General features: G+C 36.9%; 1 protein-coding gene across 5 annotated transcripts in view; it reads left to right on the top strand.

Moving 5' to 3' along the window:
* Positions 1 to 27,741, top strand: part of BRIP1 (BRCA1 interacting protein C-terminal helicase 1) — a 181,017-nt gene that overhangs the window by 120,216 nt on the left and 33,060 nt on the right. For all 5 annotated transcript variants that reach the window (XM_003912850.5, XM_017950661.3, XM_017950662.3 and 2 more), the window contains one exon: positions 25,625 to 25,737. In XM_003912850.5, coding sequence (XP_003912899.3) covers positions 25,625 to 25,737 — 113 coding nt within the window. The remainder of the gene's footprint in view (positions 1 to 25,624; positions 25,738 to 27,741) is intronic.

Raw genomic sequence — 27,741 nt, 5'->3', positions numbered from 1 at the left:
TGATGGGTAAAATGCTATCAAGGAGCATCTTACGCTACAGAGAAATCTATTGTGAAAGGAAGAGTCACATGATAGAGCAAATTTCATTGTTGTCTTATTTTAAGAAATTGCCACAGACATTCCAACCTTAGCAACCACCACCCTGATCAGTCAGTAGCCATCATTGAGGCAAGACCCTTTGCCAGCAAAAAGAGTGACTCACTGAAGGCTCAGATGATCATTAGCCTTTTTTAGCAATAAAATATTTTCAAGTTAAGGTATATGCATTTGCTTTTGGACATACTGCTGTTGCCCACTTAATAGACTGCAGTATAGTGTAAACATAACTTTTGTTATGTGTTGGGAAACCAAAAAATTCATGTGACTTACTTTGTTATGATATTCTCATTATTGGGGTGGTCTGGAACCAAATTTGCAATGTCTCTCAGGGATGTCTGTATACATTTTCCTGTATCCTTAGACATTTTTAAGTCTTTGGTGAATCTGAATGAGTGAGAAAAGTTTAGTAGATGTAGATTTTATTTTATTTTCAATTTACACTGTCTTTTGGTCAACGAGAGTTATTTTCAAAGTCTGGTCCTGGGTCAGGTGCATTGGTATCACCTGGGAACTTAATAGAAATAAAGACTTTCAGGCTCATCCAGACCTGCCGAATCAGAAACTCTGGAAGAAGAAACCAGCAATTTGTGTTTTATGTCTTTTAACCACAGACTTATGGGTTTCTCCGAGGAATCCTGGGGTCTTTTGTCCACCTGGCTCCCTTCTCTCCAGTGTCCTGCCTTGCAGATTTTGTGATTTAGTCACTCCATATTCTGATCTCTTCCACCTCAGCTCAATAGGACCACTGCACTCTACTTGTACTTTAATGCTCTGTGCTGTGGTCAGGAAATTATACCCAAGCAGAGAACTGGGATAATGGAGTTCACCTAATGAATTCCACTTAGCTCCAGAATTACTGTCTTGTGCTGTTTGGTGTCTACTACCTGAAAACAGTTGCTCTGTTTTGCCCGGTTATGCGATTACTTACAATGGAAGAAATACTCTCAAACCAGTTACTCAATCTTAGCCAGAAACAGTTGTATCTCATCATCACTGATTGTTTCCTAAACAATATATTTGAAAAACTACAGTAATAATTTGAGCCTAAGTTGAAGTTATTGTTCATCAAGGAGGATTTTCTTTTACTTCCTACAGGCATTGGAAAGTGCTGGCAATCTGAGAAAACTTGAGATTTTTTGGCCTCTGAGCTGACTTATTGATTATGACCTATATCCCTCCTCCCAGGGTACAATCAGTTAGAGTCTCATACCAAAGCAGGAGTTCTTTCATTAGAATAGTTATCTTTTTAATTGTTAATACTTTACTAGGCACTGTGAATTAGATAATTTTACTTTTATTTTTCTAGTCCATAGCAGTCTTTAGGTAACATTAACAGTAATAAGCAGTATTTCTTTTGTTAGCCCCTACTCTTCCTGTAACCTCTGGACCTCTTCAACATTTCTGAAAGTCCTCAGGGGGTATCTCACTTGATGATTCATAGTCCAATACTTTTTCAGCCTCCAGTAACTTTGGTGGTTTCCAGTACCTTTCTCCAGTTAACCAGTGCTACTGCTGAGAGCACTAATGGCTATGCCCAAGGCTGGGTCTCCTATTCTAAAATGGCTGATGCTGCTTTGACTACTGCTACTGATGAAACAGTTGACATCTACCCAAGAAAAACTACTGTCACCATCAACAGCACTAGTGCTGCATTCCACTGAAGCAGAGTGCTACTGATGGCACGGCTATTGGCACTGGTATTGTCTCCTTTTAATGTCTTATCATTTTACTCTAGCCCTACATTATTGCACTAAGGCTGCTTTGTTAAATTGGAAAGAACCATTTTCCCTTCTTTAGACCACACCTTCTTCCAATATGTTAATAAAATACAGTTTTTTCCCCTAAAACTAATTATTTCCATTTTCACCTATGTCCTCTGTCTTCCTTGGACCCTGCATATGAGTTCTTGAGAGCTGGAAAAGAAGAAAAACTTTATGGCTAATACTAGGTTGTACTAAATATTATATATACAAAGTAACAAGGCCTAAAAGGATAATCAAGATTATATTTCTGATTACATATGAGGAGAAGAGAAGGGAATGATATTCAGAGTAGTTATCAAAATAATTTGAACATTTTCCATAATTTTTAGTAAAAGAAAACTGCAAGAAAATATAATGAGAATACAGGTATTTATTATGTTATTCTTCATTATTTTCTAAAAATTCTTAAAATTAAAAAAGTACATTTGTGAGGGAAGGAAATTCCATTTCTCTTTTCTTCACCTTTGCATCAACAGCTATGATTTTGAACATTGTTATACCAGTCTGGGGTTCTTAGTGCTTTTTCCTCAGGATAAATTCTTCCTAGACAATATCTTAGTCTATCATGCAAAAAAGACACCTGGTGGCCTCCTCTGACATTCCTCAGTCATGATCCTATTTGTCATAGTTCTGCTTATGTGCATAAAACAGCAAAATAACAGAAGCATCAATGGGTTCTGGGTAAAGGGGAGGATGGTGGTTCTAAAGGGTTATCCCTAGTGGTTCCCAAAAGGTGCAAGTAGGGTGGACACAAGAATAGTTCAAGCTGCAGGGACAAGGGATAGAAAAAGTGAAATTATTTACCAGCAGTACTAGATGTGGGAAGTAGATTTCTTATTGCCATATGTCTGGATCAGTTCTTCTTCTGTAACAACTCCAAAACTTAGTGACTTAAAACAGCAATCATTTATTACAGGTCATACATCTATGGAGTGATTGGGTGGCAGATGATCTAGACTTGGGCTTGGTTGGTCGGTGCTCTCCATTTTAGCTGGGCTCAGCTACTCTGCCCTAGTTGGCTGATCTGCGTTGAAGTCACCTGAGTCAGCTCTGTTCCACCTGTATTTCATTCTTTGTGGACCAACAGACTAGCCAAGGCATGTTATCATTGCAATGACAGTAGTACAAGAGGGCAGGTTTAACTGTGTAAGCAATTAAGTCAAATACCTATTTACATCACATCTGCTAACTTCCTGTTGCCCAAAACATGTCCATGCATAATCTCAAAGTCAAGGAAGGGGAGAAAAGGGATAATTTCTACCACACATGACAAAGGACTTAGAATCATGACTTCAAAAAGGAGTCCTCAACTATCGCATTTTTTCATAACTAAAGGGTATTTGTTAGTTATCCATTTATAAGACTGGTGTGTTGTAAGTTTTAAAAGTATAAGCATGCAGTTTTTATGATGACTAAGAAGGCGTTTCATCATTTGGAAATGCCCAGAATATAGCAGTCAATACCTAAAATACTTGAAATATGTCAGAGCATCATTATGAGTGATTTCTTAAAATTTTTATAAATGGTTAAACAAGTATTTGAAAATATTTGTATGCCTCTATGGAATATAAAAGTTAAGTTTAAAATTCTAATGCAGTCCAGTTTATCTATTTTTTGTTTGTTGCCTGTGCTTTGGTGTCATATTTAGGAAAACATTGGCAAATCCAACATCATGCATATTTGCCCCTAATGTTTTCCTTGAAAAGTTTTATAGTTATAACTCTTTAATTTAGATATATGATTCCTCTTGAGTAAATTTTTCTATGTGATATATGGTGAGGTCCAACTTCCTTATATCTAAAGTGAATCTTTTGTTGACAGCATATAGTTGGATCAGGTTTTTAAAAATCCATTTGGCCAATCTCTGCCTTTCAATTGGAGAGTTTAAACCATTTACATTTAAAGTAATTACTGATAGGAAAGGACTTACTTCTGCTATGTAGCTATTTGTTTTCTTCTGTCATGTGCTTTTTGTTCCTCAATCCATCATTTCCTTTTTTATATTTAGTTGATTCGCAATATACTATTTTGATTCCCTTCCTTTAGATGTATTTTTTAGTTTTTAGTATTTACCTTGGGAATTATAACTATCATATGAGTCTCTATTCCTCCCTTATTACATTGTTATTGTCACAGATTCTGTCTTTATACATTGTGTGGCTGTTAATTTAATTTTTAATTATTGTTTTATGCATTTGCCTTTTAAATAATATAGGGAAAACAGAGGAGTTACAATTCAAAAGCATATTATAGTATTCACCTGCATAATTACCTTTACTAGTGTCCTTTATTATTTCCTAAAGCACATAGTTAGTGTTTATAAATATGTTTTATAATCTGTTACATGGTGTACCTTGAGGATAGGGATAATTTCTTAAGCATTTTTGTGTCTCTACAACTAAGATATTACCTAAGAACATAGTGCTGAATACATGTTTTAGTTAATGATTGAATGGGGTTTTAATAGAAGTTATTAAAATTGTATTTGACTTTGTTATTTGTTTTTAAAAACAACAGCAACCACCCTCCATTCCTGGAGACTTTAAGGATGGAGATGATAGTAATCATTAGATGATAATGAACAGGATGGTAGTAAACAGTGATATGACTCATAAGGAGGCAATACAGGGTAGTTATAGTAGTAAATCATTAGAGGATATGTAAAAGGGAGTGCTCAATCCTCAACAGCATCTTACACTTTATCTAATACATAGTAGAACATAGTGGAGGGAGTATCTTTTATCGTCTATATTGGCTATCCCTCTTTTGGTATTTATTTATTTATTTAAATATTTTTATTTTATTTCATAGACAAGGTCTTGTTCTGTTGCCCAGGCTGGAGTACAGTGGTGTAATCATAGCTCACTGCAGCCTTGAGCTCATGGGCTCAACTGATCCTCCTGCTTCAGTCTCCTGAGTAGCTAGGACTACAGGCATGTGCCACAACACCTGGCTAATTTTTTTTTTTTTTTTTTTTTTGGAAAGGTGAGGTCTTGCTATGTTGTGCAAGCTGGCCTTGAACTTCTGGCCTTAAGGGATGCTCACACCTCAGCCTCCCAAAGTGCTGGGATATAATCCCAGGTGTGAGGCATCATGCCCAGCCTGTATTAGTTTTTTATTGCTGTGCAACAAATTGTCACATAGTGGCTTAACAAACATTTATTATCTCAGTTTCCATTGGTCACAAGTGTGGGCATGGCTTAGCTGGGTCAGGGTTCCACAAAACTGCTGCAATCAGTGTGTTGGCCAGGCTGTGTTCTGTCTGGCACTTGGGGTCCTTCTGTGGTTGTAGGACTGAGGTTCTTCCTAATCCATCCAAGAGGCAGTCTTTTTAAAATTTTTTTGAAAACAGGGTCTCACTCCATTGCCCAGGCTGGAGTGCAGTGGTGCAATCATGGCTCACTGCAGCCTTGGCCTCTCGGGCTCAGGTGATCCTCCCACCTCAGCCTCCTGGGTAGCTGGCACTACAGGCACATGCCACCACACCTGGCTAATTTTTAAACATTTGTTTGTTTGTTTCTTTTAGAGACAGGATCTTGCCATGTTGCCCAGGCTGCTTTCGAACTCCTGAGCTCAAGCGATCCACCCGCCTCAGCCTCCCAAAGTGCTGGGATTAGACGTGTTAGCCACTGTGCCTAGCCCTAAGGGGCACTCTTGGCTTCAAGAAGCTATTCACAGTTCATTACCATGTGACCTTTTCACAGGCCCCCTCGTATCAAGACAGTTTACCTCCAGAGGCCAATAGGAAGCTGTCTAGCTCCAGTCAGCCAAGACAGAGTCTTATACAACTTAATAAAATTATGGAGAAAAAAATAAAATTAAAAAATCATGGGAATAACTTCCCATCATTTTTGCTATATAATATAACCTAATTAAGAGTGACTATCCCAGAACCCTTTCCATATTCTGTCGGTTAGATGCAAATCACTGGTTCTGCCCTCACTTAAGGGGAGAGGATTACAAAGATGTGACTCTCTGTGTATCACCTTAGAGTATATCTGCCATACTCCTATTCCCTATAAAAAGAGATGATGATCTAAATGATCTCCATAGATGGCTCTTCCAAAACTAAAACTATGCTTCGAGTTATAGGACCTTAAATTAGAATTTTATAGTTTTCTTTTACATTAACAGTCTATCATGAAATAAGTAAAGGTTATTTATTAAATACAAATTTAAATATTCTACCTTATAGAAATGAAACAGCCTATTTCTGCATTATTTTGTCTATTTCATTTGAATTCACATTTAAAAAGGTTAAGATCATTCAGTCAGAAAAGTGATTTGAGTGGGAAAAAGAAGGCAGTGACATTACTTTTATGATACTAAAATTTTTTCTTAAATTTGAGAAAGATTATGGAAGTAAAAGTTAAAATACAGTTTAAAATACTAACATAAGACTTTGCAGTCTCAATAGCAGGGTTTGGCTTTTTGAGAAGAAGGAAAATGTATGTTAGAGCCAAAAATATGACTCCTTTGGCTGTGACCAGGATTTCCTCTTCCCACCTTAGGGACTAGAAAGTAGAGGTAGGAAAATTTCATTTTGGAGCCAAGTGTGACTTGTTTAGTTCAAGTCATAATTTATTGCACATACCTGAGGGACCTGAAAATAAAGAAACCCACTATGAAATGTTGATAATGGGCTACTCTGAAGGTAAGCATTAAGCTAACTTTCCCAGTGAGGATTTTTTTTCACTTCCACCTTTCCCAGATGCTTCTGATCATTCATAAGGATATACTTAATCGTATAATAGTTAAAAAGAAAACTTTCTGTGGACTAAACCAAAGCATTTGAGGGGCATGAGAATGAACCAAGGCTTTTATATGACTAGATGTCAATGGAAAAGTATAACTAAAATAAAAGTTGTTTTCTTTTTCATGTAATTAAGTCACAGTATAACAAGGCTGCCTTTTTAATGGATATCTAAAGCAAATCCTCTGGGCAATTACTATGATCTAACAACCACAGGATTATTCAGCTTTATAACTGAGGCATCCACCTCTCCGATTGGTGACATGGATGTAGTTTGTGAGACATGATAAGGTACAAATATATTTAGGTTTTAAAATTGCATTTTATTTGTATTGCCTAGCATAGTTTATTATAATAGTATATAGAAAAGTTCTCCTTCGTAGGTATTGTTCCTTTACTTCTTTGAAGAAAAATTTATAAAACCATGGCATGTGGCTAAAAATGTTTATATTTTTAAAATGTTGAAGTGGTATGTTAGATTTTTATAATTGGTTTAATAAAATTTGATGGTAATTTTCATTGTCAGAAGTGCCCTTACAATGATTAAAATAATTTATCATGCTAATAAATTTTATATTTGTGGGGTTTTTTGGTAACATAGTATGTTGAGTTACCAAACTAGATTTTATTTGGAAAGTATTTAAAATTCACATAGTGATCTGAATGTCTATCTTACTATTAACATACAATAACCATTATGAGTTCCTTTTTTTGTTTAGGAAATTTCTCTTAGCTCTGAATGTACCAAACTATTTGGGTATATATTATTATTATTATTTTGAGATGGAGTCTTGCTCTGTTGCCCAGGCTGGAGTACAGTGGCACAGTCTTGGCTCACTGCAAGCTCCGCCTCCTGGGTTCACGCCATTCTCCTGCCTTAGCCTCCCGAGTAGCTGGGACTACAGGCATCTGCCACTACGCCCAGCTAATTTTTTTGTATTTTTTAGTAGAGACAGGGTTTCACCGTGTTAGCCAAGATGGTCTCAATCTCCTGACCTCGTGATCCGCCCACCTTGACCTCCCGGAGTGCTGGGATTACAGGCGTGAGCCACTGCATCCGGCCCGGGTATATATTTTTTAAATCAATTTTTTAAAATTACATTTATGAATGAAAAATTCAGTCATCTATTTTACTTATATTAGTTATTGACTTTATAACAAGCAGACACTTAAATAAATTGATAGCTTCCATGCATTGTTGGCATTTTATAAACCACAGAAAAAGACAGGGTGCTTTCCCTAAAGAATAACAGCATTAATAAAGTAGAGTGCACATTAAACCATGTTAAACCAGTGCTTTCAACTGTCAAAATATTATCAGATGATGGTAGTATTGGAATTAAAAAAATTTTTTTTGAGACAGAGTCTCATTATGTTGCCCAGGCAGGTTCTGGGCTCAAGTGATCCTCCTGCCTCAGCTCCCGAGCAGCTGGGATTACAGACCGCACCAATTGCACCTGGCTATGTTAGAATTATTAAATCCAACACATTTCTTTTTAAGGAGAATGATATTGTTCCATTATTATTCTTTTGCTTTGACAGCATTGTGTATATTCACGACAAAATGAATGAGGGAGGGAATGTAAAGTACTGTAGTATATCAAGAGGAACTTGATTTCAGAAACGTTTTGAGTAGATTCATCTGTTCCTTTTGAGTATATTTATACATCCCTTTTGAATTACTTTTCTATCAAAATTGTGTTAATGACGGCCAATGCCTGTTATCCCAGCACTTTGGGAGACCAAGGTGGACAGATCATTTGAGGTCAGGAGTTCGAGACCAGCCTGGCTAACATGGTGAAACCCTGTCTCTACTAAAAACATAAAAAATTAGCCCCGATGTGGTGGCATGCATCTGTAATCCAGCTACTCCAGAGGCTGAGGCAGGAGAATCACTTGAACCTAGGGGGCGAAGGTTGCAGTGAGCCGAAATTGCGCCACTGCACTCCAGTTTGGGCAACAGAGCGAGACACTGTCTCAAAAAAAAAAAAAAAAAGTTATGTTAATGATATTGAATTTTTTTCATGCATTTATTCATTCATTTTACAAACTTTTTTAAGAGCTTAATTTGTACAAAATGCAGTAGGTGTAAAAATGAACAAGATGCTGTCTCTACACTAGCAATATCAATAATTTATGAAAGAACAGGAACATATAACAAGATGCTTTGGTGGAATAGAAACCAAGTGCTCAGATGCTTAGGAAAGCTGAAGTTGACCAACACGTTTCGCCTCCCTTGCAGGTATCAATTTACTTTGACTAACTTGCCTAAAAGGGATGGAGGAGCCAGAGAGATAAGATTTGAATCTTCTCTACAGCGAGATTCAAATATACAAACATTTGATAAAGTGGAATGGCCTCATCAGAGGTTAGATTACAACAAAACTATTCAGATTATAAAACTTCAGAATAGGCTGGGTGCAGTGGCTCACACACATACCTGTAATCCCATCACTGGGAGGCTGTGGTGGGCAGATCACTTGAGGTCAGGAGTTGGAGAACAACCTGGGACATGATGAAACTCTCTCTCTACTAAAAATACACACATTAGCTGGGTGTGATGGCACAATCCCAGCTACTTGGGAGGCTGAGACACTAGACACTAGAATTGCTTGAACTTGGGAGGTGGAGGTTGCAGTGAGCCAAGATCGCTCCACTGCACTCCAGCCTGGGTGACAGAGAGAGACTCTGTCTCAAAAAGAAAAAAAAAAGAAAAAGAAAGAAAAGAAAAAAGCAACTATTCAGAATATAAAGCAACCTTTTTTTTTTTTTTTTTTTTAAGTATCTGGCTAGAGCACCAACTATTATAATAGACTCAGGGGACACAGTGATACACAACACAGTTTATATTCCCCCTTCTCATGTTGCTTATAGTCTAGCAAGGAATATTGACATTAACGTAATGAAGAAACAATCACAGTTGTGATGAAGGCTATAAGAAAAAGTCACAGGAACCCTGAGAATGTTATAGCAGGTCTTTGGGGATCAAGAAAGGCTTCCTGAGGAAGTGATATTTAACCTGACACTGGAAAGAAAACTAGGAGTTATGAATGTGTACAGAATGGATAAGAGTATTCTCAACAGAGAGAACAGCATGTGCTAAGGTTCTAAGGTGGAAAGAGGATAGCAGTTTCCAAGAACTGAAAGAAGCTGAGTTGGGAGAATGGCATGTGAATAGAGGCTGGGAGAGGTATTTAGGAGCCAAATCACTTAGGACTCTGTATGCCATTTTCAGGATTTGGGACATTCTAACTTACGGGAAACCAGATCCAGGAACACAGCCTGAGGTCAGAGTGGAGTGGAGTTCTGGTTATAGTGTAGCATCTGATACAGAGACCCACCTGGATATAGCTCTGATAATAATACATGGTTACCCAGGGGAAATGGATGTGACTATAAACTTAAAGTGCTGTAATACTTAACTCTTTAACATTTAGGAGTTCAGCAACTTGCTCTTGGAATTTTTGGACATACTTAGGTTCCATCACAGATATAGAAGAAAAAACCTTGTCACCTCTAAAAGTCTAGAGTGAGTATATCCTCAATTACTTAAACCTTTTTTGCCTCCTCAGAGTACTTTTTTTCCCCCAGCATTTTTTTTTTTAAAGATAGTTTGGCCAAAAGTATTTTAAAAGCAGTTTCTAAGTATATCTTGAAATTCCAAAATTAAAACCTAGTCTAAATCTAAGTAAGCTGTCTAAGTTAACAAATTGTATATTTACTTTGGCCTGTGAAAAATGGGTTAATGAAACCCCTGTTTCCGTCCCTTCTGAAAAACAAATGAACAAACAAAAAAACACAAAACAAATGGATGAATTGCTGAGGTTAATTTTTTAAATTCTCCATATTTTTAAAAGATATTTTGGGATCAAGGATAGAAATATTTAAAATCACAAAATTTTAAGCAAGTTCGGTTGATAACCTTTTTCTCCTAATACTCATGTTGTTGTATTTCCTTAGCAAAAAAAAAAAGCCATGCCTGAAAATGTTGCTGGAAATTTCTCTGGATAATAAATAAAAACTTTTGGTTTTGATTTTTGAACAATTCTGAAGTTATTTTCTTGTGTTCATCTTATTTTTGGTGAGACTAGGAACTTTGACCTTTACATATTAATTTTGCCTCAAACTAGGTTGGAGGATTTAAAAGTGAAATTATCATCCTGAGGACTTGTAAGGTTGATTGACACTTACCTACTTATGTTGGCACGGAGCATAATCAGCAGCTCTACCTTAAGGGCAGTGGTGGGATTGTTTTTTAGCTTCTCTGAAAATAACTAATTTTTTTCTTTAGAGGAGAATTTTAGTTGTGAATTTTAATCTGTTTATTCAGTCAAATTCTCCCAATGCCTACAGAGTGTAGACATGTAGATGGGCTTCAGGTGACACTGTTTTTCTAACTGTAAAGCTTTAAGGTCTCAGATAACATAAGCTGTAGTAGATACTGCTGTTCCATGTTTACAACATCACTCTTTCCTGTTTTTCCCTAGGATTAAAGGCTTGAAAGCTTGGGAATGAGTTCAGTTTATACTTTCTAACTGTAGTCAGTGCGTCAGTGACTATAGTAAGCTATACAAATAACTCTAGTGTATTTTCCTACTGCATCAAATATACCAGATTTGTGGCCTGAAATTATTTTCAAGCTGTGTTTCTCAAACTTGGCACTACTGACATTTTGGACTGGGTAATTCTTTGTTCTGAGGGGTATCTTGTGCATTCCAGGATGTTTAACAGCATCTCTAGCATTTACCCACTAGATGCTAGTAGTGGGATCTAGACACCCCCCCCCCACTGTCACCCTGCCACCAGCTGTGACAACCCAAAATATCTCTAGACATTGCCATTATCTTCTGGTAGGCAAAATTGCTTTTGGTTGAGCACCGCTGTTGTACATAGTGAGGTATACAAATGTACGCAATGAATTAAAATTAATAATCTGCATTTGTTTTTAAATTATGATTTATCAAGTTGAAAAACATCCAGTAAAGCACTTACCAAGAATCTAATGTACACTAAATACAGTAGATAGCTTTTTCTTATAACAGTCTTTTGGCCACCCCACTCCTAGCCCCTGCTTCTGAGAGACAGTGACTTTCACTTCTTCAGCTATTTTATCTGGTATTTACCTCCATATTTTGTCTTTATTTAATCAGTTTTAGACATGAACTATTAAATTCCTATTTGAGACAGGATTTTACCTCACTTACTCTGCTTTTTCCTTCTTATAGCCTCCAAATATAGTTATATTACAATTTTTAATTACATTTATAGTTATGATGTACATTATCATGACTATGAACATACTGTTTACTGTAATCAAATGATTTCCTTCCCTCGTTCCCTCGTTCCCTCCTTCCTTCCTTCCTTTCTTTCTCTCTCTCTCTCTTTTCCTTCCTTCTTTCCTTCCTTTCCTTCCTTTCCTTCCTTCCTTCCTTCCTGTTTTTGTTTTTGAGACGGACCGCAAGCAACAATCTTGTTGCCCAGGCTGGAGTGCAATGGCATGATCTTGGCTCACCACAACCTCCACCTCCTGGGTTCAAGTGATTCTCCTGTCTCAGTCTCCCAAGTAGCTGGGATTACAGGCATGCACCACTACGCCCAGCTAATTTGTATTTTTAGTAGAGATGGGGTTTCTCCATGTTGATCAGGCTGGTCTCAAACTCCTGACCTCAGATGATCCGCCCACCTCGGCCTCCCAAAGTGTTGGGGTTACAGGCGCCTGGCCTCCTTTCTGTTTTGAACTTTAGGGTTGATAGAACCCTCCTCTCTTCCACTCCCTTTTTTTCTCTTTTTAAAAGATCTTTATCTAAATAAATTTGTCACCTTCCAATAGTTGTATGCCATGCCTCTCAATACAGTTTTTCTATCAGACCTCTCAGATAAAAGGCCAGTTCCTTTTTTCCCCTGGAGACATCACTTCTGGAGCCTCCTGATCTTCTACTTCAGTCAGGACTAAGTTGCTCATCAAGCCCAGATAACTGCCAATATCCTGCTATCATCTAATAACTGCTATCATCCTAGGAATTTGATTCGTCGATCTACTGTGATGGATTGCCAGTTTCCTGGGTCTCAGATCTTCCTCTTGTTTCTTGCTTACTGTTTCATTCATCTTTGTGGTACACATCCTCCCAACAGTTTCCTTATACCTCCATTTCCTGAGACTTTCTGAACTGCTGCAGGTCAGACTGGCATATGTCCTAGCAGTAGCTCTGTGGGTACGTTGGTTTGAACTTTCTCTTTTCTGCTTAGTCATTTAACATTTGTCCATCTACCTTTTATGTTCATATACTGGGGCTTGGAATCAGATGGCTCTTAGCTTTATTGAAGTTGGAGACTGTGTTTCTCTTTCCTATTTATCTTTTAATTTGAAGGCAGTTTCTCTGACAGGCAAGGGAAAAAGAAATGTCTGGGTTTTGGTTTTTTTTTTCTTTTTCAACTTACTGAAATCAGAAGTCTGCATTACTTTCTAAGATAAAACATGAGTTATCAAAGTGCTATGATTCCATATGTCTTATTCCAAAACTCACATTCACATTTGAAAAGCTCTGAATCAAATATTCTTGGCAATAATATTTCAAAGGTAGAAAGTGATCATATATTTTAAAAATCAAACCTTTGTGACCAGCCGTGGTGGCTCACGCCTATAATCCCAGCACTTTCAGCGGCTGAGGCGGGCGGATCACTTGAGGTCAGGAGTTCGAGACCAGCCTGACCAACATGGCGAAACCCTGTGTCTACTAAAAATACAAAAATTAGCCGGGTGTCATAGCACACACCTGTAATCCCAGCTACTAGGGAGGCTGAGGCACAAGAATTGCTTGAACTGAGGGGGCAGAGGTTGCACTGGCCAAGATCATGCCACTGTACTCCAGCCTGGGCAACACAGCAAGACTCTGTCTCAAAAAAAAAAAAAAATCAAACCTTTGCTTATGTTTGAAAGATTATATATATATATATGTAGAGACAAAGTCTCTGTTACCCATGATGAAATGCAGTGGCGTGATCATGGCTCACTGCAGCCTCAAACTCCTGGGCTCAAATGATCCCCCTGCCTTCGCCTCCTAAGTAGTTGGGGCTACAGATTCCCACCACCGTGCCCAGCTAATTTTTGTTTTGTAGAGACAGGGTCATTATTATTTTTTTTTTATATTTTATGTTCTAGGGTACATGTCCACAACGTGCAGGTTTGTTACATATGTATACATGTGCCATGTTGGTCTGCTGCACCCATTAACTCGTCATTTACATTAGGTATATCTCCTAATGCTATCCCTCCCCCCAGCCCACAACAGGCCCCGGTGTGTGATATTGCCCTTCCTGTGTCCAAGTGTTCTCATTGTTCAGTTCCCACCTATGAGTGAGAACATGCAGTATTTGGTTTTCTGTTCTTGCGATAGTTTGCTGAGAATGATGGTTTCCAGCTGCATCCATGTCCCTACAAAGGACACGAACTCATCCTTTTTTATGGCTGCATAGTATTCCATGGTGTATATGTGCCACATTTTCTTAATCCAGTCTGTCATTGATGGACATTTGGGTTGGTTCCAAGTCTTTGCTATTGTGAATAGTGCTGCAATAAACATACGTGTGCATGTGTCTTCATAGCAGCATGATTTTTTTTACCTAGTAATGGGATGACTGGGTCAAATGGTATTTCTAGTTCTAGATCCTTGAGGAATCGCCACAATGTCTTCCACAATGGTTGAACTAGTTTACAGTCCCACCAACAGTGTAAAAGCGTTCCTGTTTCTCCACATCCTCTCCAGCATCTGTTGTTTCCTGACTTTTTAATGATCGCCATTCTAACTGGTGTGAGATAGTATCTCATTGTGGTTTTGATTTGCATTTCTCTGATGGCCAGTGATGATGAGCATTTTTTCATGTGAGAGACAGGGTCTTGCTATGTTGCCCCAGCTGGTGCTGAACTCCTGGCCTCAAGTGATCCTCCTGCCTCATCCTCCCAAAGTGCAAGGATTATAAACGTGAGCCACCACACTTGGCCCTGAAATATAATTTGGATGTAATAATAAAAATCTAGATAGCAAAAGTGTTATACTTCATCTTTTGGACTGTGGTGGTAATAAAGTTTTAAAGTTTTAAGTATATTTTCAGTATTTTCCAGTACACATTTAATCTTTTTTCTTATGTACATGCTTACTCTTGCTTAGGTTTGTTTTTAGATGTTAGGGTTTAATCATAATGAAAGCTGAGTCTGAGCCTCCTCTCACTGGGATTAGCTTTTACTTTTTATGCTACCATTGCCAGGAACCTTTATATAATTCCCTGAGAGCCATTATGCTTCATATTACATCTTCTGGCATCCAAAAGCCTCTTCCATGAGCGATCTTGCCTTTTTCCAATGTTATATAAGGTAGATGTAGGTCTCTGTCACCTGCTGAATGCACCACTACTCATTCCCCTTATTAAATCCTCTTAATATTGGCTCATTCCTTTAAGAACCTCTGGTTCTATTTACTGCTTTCTTACGTAAGATAATATTTTATTTTGTTACTTGTTATTGCTAGCAAGAGTTTATTCATAGTTATTGGGCTCTCATATGTGACTTTAACAAGAAAAACTCTAGATTGTAAGATATTTGAATAAAATAATATTTAGACTAATATGGTACCAATCATGCACTCATTCTCATAGATTATACCACTAACATATTTTATATAGTTATGCTTTCAAAAACACCTCATAGGTTGAAAAGTGACCAAAAAGTATTATGGAGGATATTAAAGAGTGCTAATGTTAGCTACAATTTCTTAGAAAATTTAAGATCAATTGTAGAAGTTATTTTTTAAAAGATTTGTTTCAAAACTGTTTGAACACTGTTCTGTATGTATTCTGCCAATGTATATATTTTCATTGATACCTGATGAAAAAGTAGCCACTCCAAGAACCCAAGAAACTTACTTTTTAAGTCACCTAAAGTTATGTGCCAAACATTGAATAATGTAGTCAAAGCTCTTTCAGAAGGAATTGGTCCAGGTGGTAAAATGATTTGGGGTGAACAGACTAAGGTAATGACTATATGGCCTCCACAGCCTTATGGCTTCTTTCACATACCATGCAACAATATATTATGATAGCATTTAAAGTCCACCAAAACCTACACTGGGTTTCAGAAATATGGGGTAAGTAATGACTTTCCTGTCCACTTACCTCTAGTATCTGATGCTTTACTGTTTCATGCATATTGTCATTTATTTCTTCAACCAATTCTATAAGGTAAGGTTGGCACACAGTCTCCAACTTCAATAAAGCTAAGAGACATCTAATTCCAGGCCTCTTCTTACAGAAGAAGAAATTGAGAAAGGAAATTATAAAGGGGTACTGTGACTTGCCCAAGGTCAAACAACCTAAGTGTCAAAGCCTTGACTCCAAGCCATGTGCTTTTTCTTTTTTTCCATTATACCTTCTTCCTCAAAATAAACTATAACATGAATGGTGGCATGTTCTAGAGATGATAATTTAAACATTTGCAGGTTTGAGTAATATTTTAACATGGATAACCTAACTAAATTGACACAAAGGTCATTACTCTTAAAAAGAATTTTTTAGGCTAGGCATGGTGGATCACACCTTAATCCCAGAGTTTTGGGAGGGCAAGACAGGAGGATTGCTTGAGGCCAGGAGTTCAAGACCAGCCTGGGCAATGTGGTGAGACTGTGTCTGTAAAATAATTTTTTTTAAATTAGCCAGGTGTGGTGGTATGTGTCTGTAAGTCCTAAGCTACTGAGGAGGCTGAAGCAGAAGGATTGCTTGAACCCAGGAGCTGGAGGTTGCAGTGAGCTTTGACCATGCCATTGCACATCCATTCTGGATGACAGAGCAAGACCTTGTCTCTAAAAAATAAAAATAAAAAATTTAACTTAGCCCTTCACAGAAGAAGCATATTAAGATTTTTTGCATGTCATAGAGTATTAACTTTTTAATAGGAAAAACTGGTTATATTTTTATAACCAGTTGAGGATGAATATGTTGAGAAGAGGAGATACCTGATTTCAGAGGGATATATTTTGTTCTGTTTCTTAAATTTGAAATATCCAGGTTATTTTTGTCAACATTGACAATTAGTGATACTAAGTTTAATATAGATTTCTCTACAAAAAAAGCACCTTATCCAAAACAGTCTTAAAGCATATGTGAAATATATTGCTGTTACTATGTCTTGATAGATTATTGTGGTCAAGTTGTAACATAACAGGGAAAGTAAGTAACAACTAAAAACCATTTCTAATGTGCTTTTATCATTATTATTCTTACTTAAAAGGGAGCCTGGCTTCTTAACTCTTGGCAGAAATTAACTCATTTTCTCCATTTAAAAAAAGTGTATATATACACACACACTATTTGGTTAACTGTGTCAAAAATCTTGAAAATATGCCAGATGAAATAAAACCAGCTATATTCTTTTTAATCTAGCTAAATTATATCACATACAAGATCTTATGCTGAGTTTATAATTCTAACCATTGGAATTTATATTGCGATACCCTGATAGAAGTGTTTACACTATGATGATACGGAGCAGCAAATGTCTCTAATGCACAGTCTCTGTCTTCCAGATTTGGTTTGCTGTAAATGTTTAGGCTTTAGGCCCTGCACCTTGGCTAAAGATAAAACTGTTCTACTCGAGTGTTTGCTAGACAAATGTGTTTATTTTTCTGAAGCAAAGTTTTCTTAATATTTTTAATTATGTAGTTTAGCTGATTATTTGTCCTTAGTCTCATTTGGAGGCTTGAACTTTTGTCTTCAAGCTTACATACAAGAAAAAAAATTATATTCTTCTATTGATTGCTTTCAGGAAGGCATTTATTACTGAAATATAATATGTATTGGTATGAGTTGGGATAAAATCCACCATCTTTCATGTGAAGCAGCAGTAAAGTGAAGAGATGCATTTATAGTTCCAGCTCATATTTATCACACCATTTATTTTTTCAGAAGCTACTGATAAACTTAAAAAAGGCTACTCTTGTACAAAGCTATTTAAGACCAACATTGTTGAGTTTCACTGAAAGTTGAAAAAGTCTAATGTTAATAATTGTGACCTTAATTTCTTGTTGACATATGTAGTATAATCCTTTTGATTATTTCATGTTGTCTATTGCTGCTATAAGTGCTCTGCTACTTATACTGTTTCCAATAAAACCAAGGCATGGAGAACTTAAGAAACTTGCTGTTCGATCTCAAGTACATTATGATATAATGGTAAAACTCAGAATCCAAAATCATATAACTTCTGCCTGAATGCCATCTGTCTATTGGGTATTTTTACTCAGTTCTAAACTGCCTCAGTCTTAATTATCAATGCCTTTGCTGCTGAGGATCTTACCTCTACTTATGTCAGGTTAGATTTTGATGCAGATATATATTTATTTGTCTAAAAACTATCATAGTAAGGGTGCTTTACATTTGGTACAAACTTGACCTTCAATTATGAAATGATAAATTTTTGTGAATCTATGCAGCATCTGAACCAATGGGTTGCAAACTCAAGCAGCTACATGAGTTAAACAGGTTACTTAAATGAGTGGGTTAGTTGAGGGCAGTGGTGAGATAGCCAGATTTTTAGATGATAGCAAATAAATTTTAATTATTTTAAGCCACAGTAAGGCCCACACAAAACACAACTATGGGCCTTCAGTTTGCAACCTTTAATAAAATAGTTTGTCTTTTTCCTGCTCTTCACACCCCTCCAAAATTACACATACACTAATTTATTGGGGATAGGGAGCAAGTGGTTTAAACTGTTTCCAGAAAGTACAATTAAGTGTAGCTTTCTATTTTGGGAAAGGCTTGTAAAATGTATTTGAAAAGTAATGTTAACTGATCTAAAAGATCGTCTTCCCAAACCACACTTGAGCTCAGTTTATGGTGTTTACTTTCTGTCAAAACTTAGAAAAAACATTCACAGTTAACTTCCATCATGTAAAATGTCTGTCTCATTAGGCATTAAGGAAGCATTGGTCAACAGGTATAATGTTGTTAGATTATAAGGCTAATGTGAATGTGGGCATGACCTCCCAAATAGATCAAAGACTAATCTCTTTGACAGTTACAAGATGGCAGAGCTTGCCTTGGGCCTTTTGCTGGTGCACATTGAAACTATTTGTTTGGAAAGCATGCCTGAGGGATAAGAATGTGTTTATAAGGATGAGCAGGTAAAAGTAAAAGGTTGTCTTTTGACATTTCAACTAATCCCTTCCAGCCTTTGGTTTACTTAACATTTAGGCTATTTGCTGGCAGGAGAAACTGGCTTTTTCACATATGCTGTATGTCATTTTAAATTGGGCATTGATTTTCATGCTTGATAATCCCTAAGTGTACAGTGAAATAGATTCTGATGTCATTAAAATAAGGTGTACTCACTTTCTACCTTTTCTTAACCCTTAGTTTTGCTTTTTCCAATTAACTGTGATCTCACAAAGTAATTTTTATTATTGATTAATTTTAAAAATCTGTTTATGTAATAAATATTTCCAAGTTAACCTTTACATACAGTTCATTTCAGGGTTTTGTTTTTTGTTTGGGAGTTTTTTGGTTTTTTTGTAGGTTTTTAAACTTCTTATCTAAAATAAATTCCCCTGGGTAAAATATTGGCAGTATTTTACAGGCCATTTGGAGTGTAAAAGGTGTGTGAAAATTTGCAATAAATTAAAATAATGTAGTCATAGAGAAAATTTGAATTATGTTAATGAAAAATAAAAGACCAAGGAGATACAATTTTATTTAATCTAATAGTTGCTGCATTAGCTCTAAATATTCCATTTATAACTAATACTTCCTAGAGCAACTGTTGTCTTAGGAACAGTGACCATTATAATGTATCAGTCTGTCCATGGTGTAGGAAATTTTGAAAACACATAAGCTATTATGTCTGACAAAGTAGCTGTCAACTTTCTTTGAGGAAAATATTGTTAAAGAAGAGAAGATGCTTTAGTTACATTTTTGAGAGATAGGTAGGAAATACATATATTTTTCCCAGCTGGACAGAATTTTTAAAGTATTTTTTCCTCTAAATTATCATGTGCTTTATTGCTGAATTTCCAGGAAGGGTATTTATATATCATCTAATATTTACTATGGTATTATATTATCATTTACTACTTATGTTGTCCTAAAAAGCAAAGTTGGGCTGGGTGCGGTGGCTCACGCCTGTAATCTCAGTACTTTGGGAGGCCAAGGTGGGGGGATCACCAGGTCTGGAGATCGAGATCATCCTGGCTAACACAGTGAAACCCCCTCTCTACTAAAAATATAAAAACTTAGCCGGGCATGGTGGCACACACCTGTAGTCCCAGCTACTCGGGAGGCTGAGGCAGGAGAATCACTTGAACCCAAGAGGCAGAAGTTGCAGTGAGCTGAGATCGTGCCATTATACTCCAGCCTGGGCAGTAGAGTGAGATTCCGTCTCAGAAAAAAAAGGAAAAAAAGCAAAATTGGCTGGGTGTGGTGGCTCACACCTGCAATCCCAGCACTTTGGGAGGCTGAGGTGGGTGGATCACCTGAGGTCAGGAGTTCGAGACCAACCTAGCCAACATGGTGAAACCCTGTCTCTACTAAAACAAAACAAAAAAATATATATATACAAAAATTAGCCAGGCATGGTGGTGTGTGCCTGTAATCTCAGCTACTTGGGAGGCTGAGGCAGGAGAATCGCTTCAACCCAGGAAATAGAGGTTGCAGTGAGCTGAGATCTCACCACTGCATTCCAGCCTAGGTGACAGAGCGATACTCTGTCAGGAAAAAAAAAAAAAAGCAAAGTCTATGTCCTTTATATTCTAGTTGTAAAGTTTCATTTTAGAAATTTGACAGATTATTTTGAGGGAGTGTAACATAAAAAGGGTGGGGTTTTGAGTTTTTAGATTTTGGCTGGGCACAGTGGCTTACGCCCGTAATCCCAGCACTTTGGGAGGCCGAGGCAGGTGGATCACAAGGTCAAGAGATCGAGACCATCCTGGTCAACATGGTGAAAACTTGTCTCTACTAAACATACAAAAAATTAGCTGGGCGTGGTGGTGCACGCCTGTACTCTCAGCTACTCAGGAGGCTGAGGCAGGAGAATCTCTTGAACCCGGGAGGCAGAGGTTGCAGTAAGCCAAGATCACGCCACTGTACTCCAGCCTGGTGACAGAGCGAGACTCTGTCTTTAAAAAAAAAAAAAAGAAAAGAAAAGAAAAAAGCTTAGATTTTACTCTTATAGTAAGATAAAAATTTTTACCTCCCCCAGTTTGAAAGCTGCTTTTCAGAAGTGTACTGTTCTGTTTTCTTTCCTAAAGCATATTCTTTTATTTAAAAAAGTTAATAGTGGCTGGGCGCAGTGGCTCATGCCTGTAATCCCAGCATTTTGGGAGGCCAATGCGGGTAGATTACCTGAGGTCAGGAGTTCGAGACCAGCCTGACCAACAATGTGAAATCCTGACTCTACTAAAAATACAAAAATTAGCTGGGCATGGTGGCAGGTGCCTGTAGTCCCAGCTACTCAGGAGGCTGAGACAGGAGAATTGCTTGAACCTGGGAGGCGGAGGTTGCACTGAGCCGAGATCATGCCACTGCACTCCAGCCTGGGCGATGGAGCAAGACTCCGTCTCAAAAAAAAAAAAAAAAATTTAATAGTGTTATAGACTACACTGAAACTACTTTGTTTTTTCTTGAGTAGGTTTACAACTTAGTAAAGTATTATTAAGTAAAATAGAGGTCACTTGAACCTAAACACTGCAACACCATGACACTCGATTAGACCTAGACAGCTACTAAGTGACTAGTGACTACTAACTGCTGGTGGGTAGTATGTACAGCATGGATACATTGGACAAAGGGATGATTCACATCTGGGTAGGATGGAGCAGGATAGCATGAGTTGTCATCATGCTACTCAGAACAGTGGCAATTTAAAACATAAATTATTTCTGGAATTTTTTATTTAATATTTTTGGACCACAGTTGACCGCAGTTAACTTAAACCGCTGCAGATAAGAGGGAACTACTGTATAAGTTTTGTTAATATATCTCGAAAGTCTAAAATTTTTCCAAGAAGTTTACTCTTTATTTTTTAGTTGACAGATAATTATTGTATATATTCATAGGGTACATAGTGATGTTTTGATACATATGATGTTTATTGATTAGATCAGAGTAATTAGCATATCTGTCATCTCAAACATTTATCATTTCTTTGTGTAGGGTTATTTGAAATGATGTAATATTGTTAACTATAGTCATCCTACTGTGATATAAAAGATTAGAACTTATTACTTCTATCTACCTGTAATTTTATATCCTTTAACAAGTCTCAGCCAGGCGCAGTGGCTCATGCCTGTATTCCTAGCACTTTGGGAGGCCACGGTGGGAGGTTTTCTTGAGCTCATGAGTTGGAGACCATCGTAGGCAACATAGCAAGACCCCATCTGTACTAAAAATTAAAAAAGAAAAAAATTGACCAGGCATGGCAGCACACACCTGCAGTCCAAGCTGCTTGGGAGCCTGAGGTGGGAGAATCACTTGAGCCCAGGAGGTCAAGGCTGAAGTAAGCCATGATCGCACCACTGCCCTCCAGTCTGGGTGACAGACTGAGGTCCTGTCTCTCAAAAAAACAAGACAAAAAACAATTATCTCCCTATTCCTCCCTTCGTCCTCCCCTTCCCATCTGCTAGTATCCTCTGTTCTACTTTTTATTTTTATGAGATTAACTTTTTTAAGCTTCCACATATGAGCAAGAACATGTGGTGTTTAACTATGTTTTTTATTTATTTCACTTAAGGTAGTGTCCTCAGTTCCATCCATGTTGCTGTGAATAACAGGATTTCATTCTCTTTTATGGCTGTTTAATATCCCATTGTGTATATGTACCACATTTTCTTTATCCAGTCATCTGTTGTTGGATACCTTGGTTGACTCCATATCTTGGTTATTGAGAATAGTGCTGCAATAAACATAGGGGTGCCCGATGTCTCTTCAATATAATGATTTTCTTCAAGAAAGTAACTCCACGTATCTTTATTTAGGCTTCTACTACAAAAATACACAGTTGGCCCTCTGTATTTATGGGTTCTGCATCTGTGGATTCACCCAAGTGTTAATCGAAAATATTTGAAAAAAATTGCTTCTGTACTCAACATGTGCAGATTTTTTCTTGTCGTTATTCCCTAAACACTACAATGTAACAACTGTTTGCATAGCTTTGCATCATATTAGCTATTAAAGTAATCCAGAGATTATTTAAAGTATAAAGGAGGATATACATAGGTTATGCAAATACTAAGCCATTTTATATCAAGGACTTGAGCATCCATGGATTTTGGTATCTGAGGGAAGTTCTGAAAGCAATCACCCATGGATACCAAAGGACAACTGTACCATTTGATATACTTGTCCTGGAATACTACAGTTGCACCAGATTATTGCCTGAAGACAATTACTAGGCCACAGTGCAGGGAGAATAAACTCCAACAGAGCTCAGTGGTCACACTGAGCTAAAGTGATAAAGTTTAGGGAAAGTCCGTGGCAGCTAGAATTTGCAAGGCAGAGTACTAGAGAGGATGGAGCTGCATAGAGAGGAAGCTCCAGGTATATGCATAGGCGTCCCCTTGAGTTTTTGGTTCAGTACTGATAGGCATATACATGAGAGGAAGCTACATATGACCAATAAGTAGGCAGAAAAATTCCTAGAGTTCACAAATGTCTGGGAATAGTTTGAGTTCCCAGCAGCCAGAAGGGAAAAGACTTCATAACACATGGGGTACTTGATACAATAATCAGTAGAGTTTCACCTTTGTATGGGGGATAAAACAGCCCTAGATTAAAGGCTGCTCTTGAGTTTCCCTAACAAGGGTCAGCCTCAAAATAATGAACTGGTTCCAAGTACCCTAACTGCATTCACAACAAAATCCAGTAACCACTGACTTAATGCTCACTATGTCTAGTATCCAATCAAAAATTAGCAGGCATGCAAAGAAGAGAATTTAACCTCTAATACAGAGGAAAATCAATCGATAGAAACAAAACCAGAAATGACAGAGATGTTAGAACTGGCTGGCAGACAAGGATTTTTAAAATAACTTAGGTTTTATGTTCTGTAAGTTCAAAGAAGATAGAAGAAAACATAAGCATACTGAAAAGAGAAACAGAAGCTATTTTTTAAATACCTATGTGAAATATCTCGATATGAAACAAAAAATACACTGGATGGATTAGACACTGCAGAAGGAAAAGTTGGTGAAGTTAAAATCTTAGAAATAAAAATTATCCAAAATGAAGTGTAGAGTGAAAAAAAAGAGTGTCAGTGACATGTGGAGTAACATAAAGTAGTCTAATAAAGTTGTAATTGGAGTCCAAGAAGAAGAAGAAGTGTTTGGAGGCAGAAGAATATATATATTTAGAGAAATAATGGCTGAAAAATTTTCAAGTTTGATAGAAACTGTAAGCCTACAGGTCCAAGAAGCTTAATAAAACTCAAGCAAAATACACACAACAGCACATTATAATCCAATCCAAAGTCGCTAAAAGGGGAACATTACAGAGATAGGACAATAGCATATTTTTTCTTCAGAACTATGCAAATCAGAAAATAATGAGAAGCCATTTTTAACAAAAGAAAAAAACCTGTCAATTTAGAATTCTTGATCAAGAGGGATAATCTCTCAAAAATGAAGATAGTGAAGGCTTTTCAGAAAAAAAACAAAAGCTGAAAGAACTCATTGCCAGCAAACCTGCACTACTAATATTAAAGAAAGTTCTTCAGGTAGAAGGAAAATGATACCAGATGGAAATTTAAATCTACATAAGAAAATGAAGAGTGCCAGAAATGGTAAATCTGTGGGTAAATACAGTATCTCTTAAAAGATAATCTTTTGGGACAAAATGGAAATCTGAATAAAATATGTAGATTATTTAATACTAATGTATTAATGTTAATTTCTTAATTTGACATAAGCTATAGTAATATAAGATGTTAACATTAGGGGAAATTGGGTAAAGAGTATAAGGAATCTCTGTACTATCTTTGGAACTTTTCTGTAAATCTAAACTTATTTCAAAATTGTAAACTTATTTAAAATTAAAAGAATGTACTGTTTAAAGCATAATAAAATGTTTTATGAGTTTATAGCATGTATAAAACTTAAATACATGGCAGCAATCACATAAAGGACAATAATTGTGGTATTTTTACATCATATGTTAAGTGGTATAATATTATTTTAAGGTGGACTAATAAGGATGTATATCATAAACCCTAGAGGAATCACATACACACAAAGACATAGCTAAGAATCCAGTAGTGAGAATAATATGGAAGCATTAATAGGGGGAAAAAAAACTTGATTGATCCAAAAGATAAAAAGAAAATGGGACAGATGGGGGAAAAAAAAAGCAAGGTGGTAGTCTTAAACCCAATCATAACAATAATTACATTAAATGTAAATGGTCTAAACATTGCCATTAAAAAGCAGAGATTACCAGACTGGATAAACATGAAAGAATGAACTACTCATAAACCTTTCAACATGAATGAATTCTAAAAGTATACTAAATGAAAAAAGTCACAAGTCATTACATATGATAATATTTATATGAAATTCTATAAAGGGCAAAACAGAAAGCAGATCAGTGGTTGCCAGGGCCAGCAATGGAGGAAAGAAATTTACTATAAAGGGATAAGAAGGAACTTTTGAGGGTAATGAAAATGTTCTATAATATGATGGTGGTTACATTGCTATATATGTCAAAACTCATCTACTTGTACACTGAAAATGTATGGATTTAATGAATGTAAGTGCAATAAAACTTCGAGATCACACAGCTGATTATTTATATGCATTACGTAATTTAAGGAATGTAAAGCTAAATAAAACTGTTTTAATGAAATGAAAAAAATCAGTACTGAAAAACAAAATAAAATCTCTACCCTAAAAATATGTATATTCAAACTGTTAGAAGTTAGTATGATGTTTGAAATGAGCTTTATCTACTAAATTTTAAAATATAATTTTAAAATTATTAGGTTGAACTAAAACGACGATACAATGACCACCATTCAAAATTGAGAGGTCTTTTACCTGGCCGTCAGTGGTATGAAATTCAAGCATACAGGGCCTTAAACCAGGCCCTTGGTAGGTAAGTGGAGTGAAATTTAATATAATATAATATTATCTGTGACAGGGCTATATATATAAAGCTAGTTTTGCTACTTTACTCTTTATAATTAATTTGGTAAAATTTTATTTAACTGGAACCGTAAGAACAGGTATGTTTTCAATAATAGCTGTCACAAGTAGAATTTGAAAAGAGTAAATAAGAGTAAGTTATTCCCAAAACAAAACTCACAATTTGCTATTGTTTTAGACAGTCTCACTCTGTCGCCCAGGCTGGAGTGCAGTGGCGTGATCTCAGCTCACTGCATCCTCCACCTCCCGGGTTGAAGCAATTCTCCTGCCCCAGCCTCCCGAGTAGCTGGGATTACAGGCATGTGCCACCATGCCCAGCTAATTTTTGTGTTTTTAGTAGAGATGGGGTTTCACCATGTTGGCTGGGTCTGAAACTCCTGGCCTCAAGTGATCCACCCACCTCAACCTCCCAAAGTGCTGGGATTACAGGTGTGAGCTACTTGGGAGGCTGAAGTAGGAGGATTGCTTGAGCCTGGGAGGTGGGGGTTGCAGTGAACTGAAATCATGCCACTGCACTCCAGCCTGGGCAACAGAGCCAGACCCTGTCTTGAAAAAAAAAATAATAATAATTGAAGAAGGGTTAAAGCAAGCCATAATCACAGTCCTAAAGAATTAACGCGTACTAAACATTTAATCATGATACTCCTATTTCTAAATATTCTTGCCCATTAAGATTTGTGCTTTGTGAAACTCATTTTTAAATCACCATTTTATACAGTCATGCATCACTTAATGACAGGGATATATTCTGAGAAGTGAGTTGTTAGGCAATTGTACTGTTGTGGGAACATTATAAAATGTACTTAGAGAAACCTAGATAGTATAGTCTACTACACATCTAGGCTATATAGTATAGCCTATTGCTCCTAGATCACAAACCTGTATAGCATGTTACTGTACTGTAGACAATTGTAACACAAGGGTAAGTAATTGAGTATATAAATGTAGAAAAGGTACAGTAAAAATATTATATACAAATACAGTATATTAAAAATGGTACAAATGTACATGGCACTTACCAGGAATAGAGCTTACAGGGCTATAACCTGCTCCGAGTGAGTCGACCGAGTAGTGAGTGAATGTGAAGACCTAGGACATTACTGTACACTAACTGTAGGCTTTGTAAACACTGTACACTTAGTCTATAGTAAATTTATTTATTTTTATTTTTTCAATAATAAATTACTGTGAGCTTACTCTAACATTTCTTTTTGAGAGATGAAGCGTCACTGTGTTGCCCAGGCTGATCTCGAACACCTGGGCTCAAGCAGTCCTCTCACCTTGGCCTCCCAAGTAGCTGGAACTCCAGGCACACGCCACTGTGCCCAGCTTACTATAATTTTTTTACTTTATAAACTTTTTATCTTTTTTTTTTTTTTACCTTTTTGATTCTTTTACAACACTTAGCTTAAAACACAAATTATTCAGCTTTACAAAAATAATTTTTATATCCTTATTCTATAAGCTTTTTCTATTTTTGAAATTTTTGTTTTTTATTTTTTTTACTTCGTAAACTTTTCTGTTAAAAATGAAGACATGGGGAGCTCAATGGTTGATGCCTGTAATCCCAGCACTTTGGGAGGCCAATGTGGGCAGATCACTTGAGGTCAGGAGTTCGATACCAGTCTGGCCAACATGGTGAAACCCCGTCTGTACTAAAAATACAAAAATTAGTTGGGTGTGGTGGCAGGTGCCTATAATCCCAGTTGCTTGGGAGGCTGGGGCAGGAGAATTACTTGAACCCGGGAGATGGAGGCTGCATTGAGCCGAGATTGCCCTACTGTACTCCAGCCTGGGCGACAGAGCGAGACTCCATCTCAAAAAAAAAAAAAAAATGAAGACATGAACACTCAGGTAGTAGCCTAGGCCTACACAGGATCAGGAGCATCAATATCCCTGTCTTCTACCTCCATGTCTTGAATCACTGGAAGGTCTTCAGAACCAATAAATAACA

The sequence above is a fragment of the Papio anubis genome, chromosome 17 (genome assembly GCF_008728515.1).
Source record: "Papio anubis isolate 15944 chromosome 17, Panubis1.0, whole genome shotgun sequence".
Taxonomy (NCBI): domain Eukaryota; kingdom Metazoa; phylum Chordata; class Mammalia; order Primates; family Cercopithecidae; genus Papio; species Papio anubis.
Note: the sequence above shows the minus strand (reverse complement) of the source record. Positions and strands in the feature narration are given on the sequence as shown.